At 43.1% G+C, this 10,697-nt stretch overlaps 1 protein-coding gene across 1 annotated transcript in view; it reads right to left on the bottom strand.

The window, feature by feature from the left end:
* Positions 1–10,095: 10,095 nt before the first annotated feature.
* Positions 10,096–10,697, bottom strand: part of Clrn2 (clarin 2) — a 10,091-nt gene continuing 9,489 nt past the window's right edge. The window contains exon 3 of the mRNA XM_021161952.1: positions 10,096–10,563. Coding sequence (XP_021017611.1) covers positions 10,298–10,563 — 266 coding nt within the window. The 3' untranslated portion in view covers positions 10,096–10,297. The remainder of the gene's footprint in view (positions 10,564–10,697) is intronic.

The following is a 10,697-nucleotide window of genomic DNA, read 5'->3' as shown; positions in this document are numbered from 1 at the left end:
GCAAAGTAACCTTAAAGAAAGATATGCATGTGATTGTGTTACTTACTGTCCTAGTAGGTAGCTTTGATTGTTACCCTGATGTGCAGCTACCCGAGAAGAGAACCTGAACTCAGAACTCTCCTTCCCTACCCTTTTCCTTCCCCAGTCAAGCTGGTGCCAGGCATTACTTAGGGGAGGTTTGTTATGCTCTGTCCAGCTGATCAAATTCCAAGGGGTGGCCCTGTTTTCTCATGTTTAGCCAGTTTCAACTTCACTGCAATAACTGTGCCCATCCTTTCTAACTTTAAAAATAAAATCAGCCAAGCATTTTTCATAACGGCAATTTCTCTGGAAATTTCTCTTGCCCTGGCACATGGTTATTGCTAATTATTTCATTTTTAAACCTACCACTGGTGGAGCAAGGCTGTGTCAGGGTGGGGTTGGTCCAGTGCCCAACCTTTTGCTATGAGCCAATGAATTATTTGTGCTTCTGCCTCCAAACAATGCATATTCATCTTTATGTCCTCAGGACCCAGCAGCACTCGAGGGCTAGTATAGTTCTCCCAAGACGTGGATAGTAAACCTAAAATAGTTGGATTTAGGAGAGAACAGAGCAGGGTCAACACAACGCACACCTGATGGTATTACATTAAGACTTGCTAAAGGACAGGGAGAATAGGGTACAGGGTTCAAGGTTTGGCTGTAGCAAGAACAGATCAAGCTGATGGTCTGCAAACAAGCTAATTGGCATACAGACTACATTGTTGCAGTCTCTCTGCTTCTAATTATATTCAAAATGTTCCCCCAGCAAGAAGTAAAAAAAACGAACTCACATCTGTTTGAGATCCCCAGGTGCAAGAAGGAGCTGGCAGAGTGATAATGAGCCAGCTTGTTTACTTTGCATTTTGTCACATGAACCCTTTGTGAGGAACAATGACTATGATACCTACTGTCTTCTGGGGGAGAAGCCAAGATGAGGGTGCTGACTGCCTTGGCTTGTCAGCCCTTGAAACGGGTCTCAGTTTCCAAGGGATAAAACCCCCATTCAGCTGTGAGAAGTAACAATCAGATCATAAACGGGGCATGGTCATGAGTCACGCTTTGGCTCAGATTCTGTAAACCGATTCCTCTTTAACAATGGCCGGAACAAGAGATCACAGGAACTGATGGCATTGCCTGATGTGAGACGCCTGGAAATTTCCACTACAGGGGGATGATGTCATGGGATTTGATACCAAATTTAGCCATTAAAGAAATTTAAGGATGAAAACTGTTGCGGCCGCCCCGTCTAGCTTCCTCTCTTTTCAGCTCGAACTGCCATCCTCAGTTGAACCGTTCGCGTTGTGGACTGCGGGTCGGCCGCAACAGAAAACTACATACAAGTGAGAAGTAGATTTGATGTGAAGAGACTAAAAATAAGTTCTTGGTTGACCTAGAGATGTGGAATACTGTCACAGCTTAACTACATAAATCAAAAGGTTGAGGTATACAGTACTACGCCAATGGATGAGCCTTCAAAGCATTTGGCTGAATGGAAAACTATAACCATAAAGGGCGTGCTCTTAATTTTGTATTTCCCTGGAATGCCACGAATCCTCAGATCTATAGAGACGGCTAGAAAATGAGAGAGAGAGAGAGAGAGAGAGAGAGAGAGAGAGAGAGAGAGAGAGAGAGAGAGAGAGAGAGAGAGAGAGAGAGAGAGAGAGAGAGAGAGAGAGAGAGAGGATATGAGGGGTTTTATTTGGGGGTGATGACTATGATTCTGGAAGTGACCAAGTTGTCCCTTTCATTTTATGTAGTTTTTCATTATATCTTTGCATGGGATCCCTATGGGGTGTGTGAATCTAAGTAGAGTTGCCTTCAGAGTCCAGAAGATGTTGGATTTCCTGGAACTGGAATTGCAGGTGGTGGGGAAGTTCCCAACATGGCACCTGAGTGCTGAACTAGAATCCTCTGCATATGCTTAATACTGACTATCATGAGAAAAGTAGTACACTGAAAAATTGTGGCTGTGCCACTCAGTGAATGTCAGCACCACGACGAGCTGGAGGCGAGGGTTCTGTGGGTCTTTTGTAGGATGGGCACAAGTCACTTTGCAGATGTCTGTGCCAAGGATGCAGTCCAAGTCTGAAGGGGAAGAGCAGGAACTCTAAACTGAGGAAGACCCTATTAAGCAGATCTGTATTATTAAAAAATATCAAGGTCATCAACAATGACCCAAGAGCTTTTGTGTGTAAAGGAAAGGAAAGAACTGCACAGCCTAGGTGTAACCTGGTCCCTGCATCAGGAGAAAATAGTAAAAAAAAACCCACGACCCCAGGGTTGAGGCCATGGCTCCAGTGGATATTGTGCTTAATACGGAAGCCTGGGGACAATTGGGATCTCCAGCAAATTGGAGCAAACACTACAGGTAAGAGAACAGAACTGTGGCAACATTAATTTCTTGAGTTTGATCATTGCACTGTATTTATTTAGCTTTTAGGAAACACAGACTGAAGTATTTATGGGTAAGTAACATCTGCACTTCATGCTCAAATCGTTCAGTAACAAACTTGTGTGTATGTGTGTGTGTCATTTAAAAATCCCTGTAGAATAGCCTGATTGGAAAGCCAAGGTCCCCCTTAACAACACAGCTGGGAGCCAGCAAGCACATGAAGAGGCACCTCCTAGATGGGACCCAGGAGGAGAGCATCCCCAGCATACAAAGACATCCCGAGGACAGTGCATTTCTCTCTCCAGCAGTACCAAGAAGCCTTCTGTTCTCATGAACATCCATGCGCGCTCTCTGCCCCATCCCTGCTGCACCTCACTACTAAGGTTGTAGTCTACCATGTCTGGATAGCTTTCCTAAGCACAAAATTTTCTACATGGGGCTTCCTCTTCTCTGCTTGATCTCTGGAATGCCTCTCCATGCAAATGAGGTATCCCTAGAACCTTAAACCTCAGCTAATGAGACATCCCCCTAAGGAGAATCTCTTCCCACTTTCCAAGGTTTATATAGCCCCCGATTCACCCCAATAAAATGCATGCACATGAGCTTAGTTGACTAAGTGAGCTGTTTTGGGTTTGCTTGTTTGTTTGTTTTTATTAAATTATTTCCTTTATTTACATTCCAATGTTGCCCCTCTTCCCAGTCCCCCCTCCCATAGTTCTTCACCCCCTCCTACCTCTGCTATGCCTCTGAGAGGGTGGTCCTCTGCCCACCTCCACTCCCCTATCCACCCACCCCAACCACTCCCCCAGGATCTCCCTTCCCTTGGGCATCAAGTCTCTACAGGATTAGGCACATCCTCTATCATTGAGGCCAGACAAGGCAGTCCTCTGCTACATATGTGCCTGGTGCCACAGAGAAGCCCACATGATCTTTGGTTGGTGGCTTAGTCTCTGGGGGCTCCCAGGGGACTGGGTTAGTTGATACTGTTGTTTTTCCTATAGGGTTGCCCTCCCCTTCAGCAAGAGAGCTGTTTTTCAAAAGAGCTGTAACACTGAAGAGCTATAACTCTGAAATACTTGGAGACCTCCTTCCCTGCAGCATTCACTGCCAGATGAGGATCCTGCTGATCCACCTGTTCCTGCCATCGCTTTCATTTTGTCCTCTGCCTGATGTACTTTGGACCTTGGACACTTCAGGAAAGAGGTGAACCTTGGAACTCAGCTCTGCCCCATCTTTTCCCCACTTGGTGTGCAGCAGTGTCTTGACATCCCGAGGAAAGAAATGGAAAAATGGAACCACACCTACCTGTTCAAGTCCCTAAACTTGAGAAAATTGTTGTGAAATGAGAAAAAGACACATGGTAGCCAATGTATATTCTTATCCAAGAGTTCAAGAGCAGAAGAAAGATAGCTTTTGTTGGACAGTCATTTGTCATTTTGATTACTATCCTGCTTCATTCCCCCACCTTGAAAAAAAAACTCTGGGGAAAAATAATTTCATATGTTTTTATATCAGCTTTATTAAGCCAAGAACTCAGCTGTAAATATCACAGACTATATAATCAATATATAATAGAGATGATGGTGGGAAGCTTCTCACATTGTTAAATTTCCAGATTTTCCCTTCCTAATTTTGCTAAATTTCCCTTCCTAAAATTTTGCTAAATTTCACATAAGACTTTCTCCCATGGTATTTATGAGAGATGCTCTTTCAGATTGAACCCGATTCTCTTTGGAATGTTTGAAACTTCCAAGAGGTTATAGATGCTTCTTTGATTCTTTCAAAAGCTATGGGTCCTTTCGCTAGAAACTCACAGAACCCTGCATTCCCACACACCAGAACACATGCACCTTGATGCAAGCCAATCCCACTTCTAGTCTTTGAAGCAGAACTCAGTTAACTCTGCCTCCTTTTCCATAAGGTGCTATGCACATGTCTGACGGCAGTGACCAGTCAAACACCAGACCAGTGCTAACTTTCCTCGAGGCCTGGCACTCTGCTTATGAATGAATCACCCTGCCCTCAAAGAATGGGGATTTTGGAAGGCAGAGACTCGTGCTTGCATGTTCAGTGCTGTGTGCTGTCTAGGTCAGTCTCACGCCTGTTGAATGGATATATGTCCTAAAACCCTCAAATATACTTACCACCTAAACTGTTTTCAGATTCTTCTATGTTTATGTTGATTTAAATTAAAAAAAAAAAAAGCCCCGGTCAACAGATTTTTGCATTCAATATAACATTTCCTCTTGTTTTCAATGAAGTATGGCTGTCCATTGCTTTCTCTTGGATCCCTTTCTTGTCAGATTCACTGTCTCATCTAGCCATCTACCAACTATTTGTCCATAGAAAATACAGATAATATTGAAGTCTGGCCTGGGCTAGGGATGGAGGGGTAGAGAGGAGTCAAAGGCATTTAGAACAGAGAAGACACCATGAAATCTTCCTGAAGTCTGGTAAAACTCCACTGCTAAAGACACACCACAGTCTATGTTTTTAGGAGATAGAGAAATCAAGCTGAGATTGTACTGACAGCTTCCTGCCTCACAGATGCTACCTGTGGTGGTTTGACTGAGATTGTCCTCCACAGGCTTGACTGTTTGAATACTGAGTTCCCAGTTAGTAGCAGTGTTTGGGAGTGTGTAGGAGATGTGGCCTAGCTGGAGGAAGTACTTCACTGGGGCTGCCTTTGAGGTTTCAAAGCCCCGTGCTGTTTCTAATTTGCTCTGTCTGCTTTGTTTTATCACAGGAGTAGAAAAGTGACTCATATACTCCCATAGTGCTGGAAGGTGCTTTAAAGTTGCTGTGAGTGAGCTGTTGTCTTACCCAGCATGCAGCACTACCAAGAGGCTAGTCAAAATGCTCCCACTGGTATAACAGTGACAAGTCTGTGTTTTCAGGGATAACCAATCACTCAGTTCTTAATTTGAAGTCCACTTTGCTGGAGGGAATGTTATCTGGTACTGCTAATCTACTCAAAAGACCATGGCTCATGATATCAAAAGTCCTAGTGGGGAAAAGATTAATTCTTTAGATGTGCTGTGGCTATCAAATTACTTTCTAAAGAACCAAGTTTATACTGAAAGATTATAGATGCTGTCAACTTTGATCAGAGAAGTTTCACTATGCAATGAGCATCAGTCAGTGGCTACAAATTCTCATAGTTGGCCAATGTGATGAGAATAAATAAATGACAGCTTATAGCTGAATATTTTATCACTTGTATCGTGTGTATCAAGACACAGGGAAGCTCACAGTACAAGGGAATCCACTTACTGGCTTGCATGGCTCACTCAGCCTGTTTTTTAATACAACACAAGATCACCTGCCTGGGGAGGGGATACCATCATTCGCAGTTGGCTGGACCCTCCTACACTAATCTTTAATCATGAGAATGTCTCACAGACCTGCCTATGAGCTGATCTGATGAGAGCACTTTCTCAGTTGAAGGTGTCTCTTCCCAGCTGACCCTGTCTTATGTCAAGCTGACATACAAAACAAAGTAAACAAAAATTAACCAGCACAAAGGAGAAGGAAAAATGTAAGAGTTAGAGAAAGGGTAAAGGGGAGTGTGGAATGGATGGGTAGGAATGGGCGGTGATTACTATACAAGATCTGTCTAAGACAGAACCTGCCAACATCCTGTCATGGAGGGAGAGGAGCCCATGAAGCCCTCCCTGCTGCCCGAGGATTTATACGCAGTTAATGCATGTCGAGGGAGGGAAAGATGTTTGCTTCAGTGGCATAGTCATTGGTAAGGTTCCCAAACTCCTGCAAAAATTCCTCCACTCTTTTATGAACAACCCTAGTGTAATTCACCAAGTCATCAAAAGACGAAAGAAATCATGTCAAAACATTAGTCATATTAGTTGGGTAGAGGAAGTGGGTCTGTGGATGTAGGAAGGGGTATAAGAGAGTGTAACCAGGAGTGAATATAATCAAAATGCATCATATAAATGTGAAAATATCATAACAGGCTCCAGTACATGTAACTAATATTTGCTAATAAAAATCATTTGGGAACAATCAAATTATAAATAATAAAACAAAGCAACAACCATACAGAGTGGCCATGTATAGACTTCCTGAAATCATAAGGTAAGGTGTGGTTTTTTTTTTTTTTTTTTTTTTTAAAGAGGTAGGTAGTTTGAGAGATAGATAACCTATGCCTAGCCCAAAGATAAGATATTACAAATACGGTCATCCCAGCTAGGTAGAATCATTGAAAAAAGATGAATGGATATAGTTACTAGTAAAACTTCTCCAGAAAAATAAAGACAATAGTGTGTATATGTGTGTATGTGTGCGCACAGTCAAACTGCCATATGTACAGTTCAGCAATAATGCATTTAGCCAGCCATAGATTGTAAATGGATGTGAGTCTGCCAATGATTGTGTCTGTACTGAACACATACATATTTCCCCTTCATCTTCATCCCCTAAGGAACACAGCATGACAAATGTTTACAGGGCGGTTACATTTATTAAGTATTCTAAGTTACCTGGAGAAAATGGCAAATGGATGGACCTGGAGGGTATCATCCTGAGTGAGGTAACNCAATCACAAAAGAACTCACACAATATGTATTCACTGATAAGTGGATATTAGCCCAGAAACTTAGAATACCCAAGATACAAGTTGCAAAACACATGAAACTCAANAAGAATGAAGACCAAAGTGTGGTCACTTTGCCCCTTCTTAGAATTGGGAACAAAACACCCATGGAAGGAGTTACAGAGACAAAGTTTGGAGCTAAGACAAAAGGATGGACCATCTAGAGACTGCCGCACCTAGGGATCCATCCCATAATCAGCCTCCAAATGCAGACATTATTGCATATGCCAACAAGATTTTGCTGAAAGGACCCTGATATAGCTGTCTCTAGTGAGGCTATGCCAGTGCCTGGCAAACACAGAAGTGGATGCTCACAGTCAGCTATTGGATGGAACACAGAGCCCCCAATGGAGGAGCTAGAGAAAGTACCCAGGGAGCTAAAGGGGTCTGCAACCCTATTGGTGGACAACAATATGAACTAACCAGTACCCCTAGAGCTCGTGTCTCTAGTTGAATATGTATCAGAAGATGGCCTAGTCAGCCATCATTGGGAAGAGAGGCCCCTGGGTCTTGCAAACTTTATATGCCTCAGTACAGGGGAACACCAGGGCCAAGAGGTGGGAGTGGGTGGGTAGGGGAGTTGGTGGGGGGGCAGTATGGGGGACTTTTGGGATAGAATTTGAAATGTAAATGAAGAAATACCTAATTTAAAAAATTAGATATTTTCCAAAAAAAAATGTAAAGTATATGCAAATATATGAGGTTATATGTGACCATCATGCCATTTCATATAGGCTATGTGACAGAAGACATTTGGATGTCTGAGAGAGGTCTCGACTGATTGATTCTTAGGAATGGGTTCATATGATTGTGGAGGATGATATGTCTGAGCTCTGCAGGGTTTGCTGCTGAAACCGGATAGGTCAGGAGATACATGTGAGGGATCCAAGGAAACGGCAACTGGATCGTGGGAGTTTGTCCCTGGGCAGGCTGGGAGCTAGCTGTCAGAGAACCAAGGAAACAGCACAGATCTTGGTAGCTGTCTCCTGATAGTAAGAACTCCACTTGGGGGTTAAATATACTACCTTATGTTCTTTGTTCTATATAAATAATTGAGTAACTCGGGCACTTCTTCCATCGCCCCCCCCCACACACACACACACACACTAATGAAGGAGTCTGCATCCTCAAATGATTCCGACCTTATTATTGTATCATTTGCATTATGATATTTTTTGCAGCTTCCAAGACTACCGTGGGAAGAATGACCCTACAAAGGAAGGTTTGGTCTCCCATGATTTGGGAGCGAAAAGAGGTCATCTTACCCCCATGAATGTAACATCCACTTCATAAGTATTTATAAACCTTCAGGGCTTGACCCATTGGACTTCTCCCTCCTTTGGGATAGTATACTTCATTCTCTGTTTGGAGTATACATATCAGTGTGCTTTGCCAAATAAATGCCTGCTTAAATTGCCTGTACCTCTTTCTTGAATCCTTTGCTTGAAGAAGACAAGAACTGAGAAGAACCATTCACCTGGTAACATCAGTGGCTGAATGGAGACTCAGAGATCCATTCCAAACAGAGAATTCTCTCCAAAAGGGGAGGTCAGGTTTTGTTTTTTGTTTTTCCCACTTAAGGCATTCAATTGGTTGAACAAGGTTCTCGAACTTGTAAAAGGTTAGATGCGAATGTTAACTTTATCAAAAAGTGTCTTCAAAGAAGCATCTAAAATTTTGACTGTTATGGCCTATGTGAGTTAACAGATTAGATTAACTCTTGCAAGCTGCCTAGAAAATGTCACTCAAAACAGGTCCACGAAGGCCACATTCTCATCCCATGCCTGGCCTCCCTGGAACTTCATTCCTGTGTTTTCTCTCATTACTGGTTCATCTTGGGATCCTTTACCAACTTTGCATCTCTCACCGCTGGAAAAAGTGTACTCATCTTTCACAGTTCAGATCAAATGTTAGCTCAGAGAAACTTCAATACTGCACCCCATCCAGAAGACTTCCTTCCTTCCTGTCCCTCTATGCTGGGCTATTTTATATTCTTACATTGCCTCCCTTGTATACCAAACTGCAAATCAACAGCATGGGTTTAAAAGTATAATAGAATCCCCTGAAGGTGGCAGTTGTTGGAGGGAACCACTGACCCAAGGAGGAACAAGGGGAAGACATTAGAATTATGAGAACTTAGAAGCTCAAAAATGGGTTCCATGAAGCTGAAAGACTTCTAGAAATGGCTACCGTTGGTCAGGTTCTGGTTTGCCCAGCCTTGCTGGATGGGCCACATGAACCAGAGACCCTGACCTAGAAAGAATGGGCATCAACTGTTTGCTGTTGACCACACTTTACAGCTGTCACAAGTAACTAGAGGTGGGAAATTGTAAAGATATTTTGCTTTGCTTTGTTAGTATGGATATACACTTTGTTAGTATGGATATGTATATTCTGCATTTTCTTCTGTCTTTGCCTAGCTTCTACCATAATTGAAGTAAAAGCTTATATTATTTAAAAATAATATAAATTCTGGTACCGGACTTACTAAATTTCATCCCTCACCTCACCCACACTATATAATGTGTCTGTACCTTGGTTTTTCTATCTGTCAAGTGAAGCTAGAATGGTGCTGGCTACTTGGAAATATCAAGAGGATCTAGCCAGCTAACGGGTGGAATAGTGCTCTGGGCTATTCCCAGAGTGCTTGCTTAGTGTAGGCAAAGTATCATCAGCATCATCAGGACCCCTGCCCCTCCCTCCCGCCCCCCAAAAAAGATTAAGCAAAGAAGTCAGTGTCCAACACATGGTGGCCGCATATTCTGTTCTTTGATGCTTGATTTCTGTGTCATGTGAATACATTATTACTTTTCAAGGGCAGAGACACGATCATCACGGTTTTCTTTGCACACCTCCAATACTATAGAGAACAGAGCAAGGTTCTACAGAATCTTAATGGAGTATATATAACTTATTTGCAGAGAGCCGTGCTTGCGGCACCACCTGCAGCACCGCTGGAACAACAGATCATGCAATGTTGTTATTACACCCACTTTTGACAGACGAGGGAACCGAGAATGAGTGAGTGAGTTGTCCAGTGTCAGACACAGCTGACAAGTTCAGGAGTCTCCAGTTCATCTCCAAGGGCATCAAAAGGAAGCACAAGTACCCGGGTCATCAGGAGAGTTTTTTCCTTTCTGGCCCAACCACCCATTTAGTCCCTCCATAGCCGCCTTTTTACTACCAAGAATGGGGACACTGTGGAATGAGAAAGCTGGAAAATGCAAACCTGTTTCCCATTGACGTCACAAGGTGTACGCAGGAGTCAGTTATCAGTATAAGATGTCCTCCGGGGTGACTGTGGCCTCTTCCATTTTAGTCTTGATTTCTGGAAGAGGAATTTGACTGAGTGCCACCACAACCAAGTTTGCTGCGTGGGCTGAGGCGCTCGCCACGCAGATCCAAAATGATTCTTCATACTGTTCTTCCACCACTACAAACTGAAAGAGCCTTTCCTGGAAGTTGGCGATCCTTTCTGTCAGGTCGTGAAATTTCACCGCAGCCATGAAGCTGACGATGGCTAGTGCCACGACTCCACCTGAAACCCAAAACAGCACCTTTATTTACTACACGTCTTTGCAGGTATAAGGTGGCACTTCTATGCCATGTGAAAGAAGATCTTTTTGTTTGTTTGTTTGCTTTGTCTTTTTTTTTTTTTTTTTTTTTTTTTTT

The sequence above is a fragment of the Mus caroli genome, chromosome 5 (assembly GCF_900094665.2).
Source record: "Mus caroli chromosome 5, CAROLI_EIJ_v1.1, whole genome shotgun sequence".
NCBI lineage: Eukaryota > Metazoa > Chordata > Mammalia > Rodentia > Muridae > Mus > Mus caroli.
The sequence above is the reverse complement of the archived record's forward strand: the minus strand, read 5'-3'. Positions and strand labels throughout refer to the sequence as shown.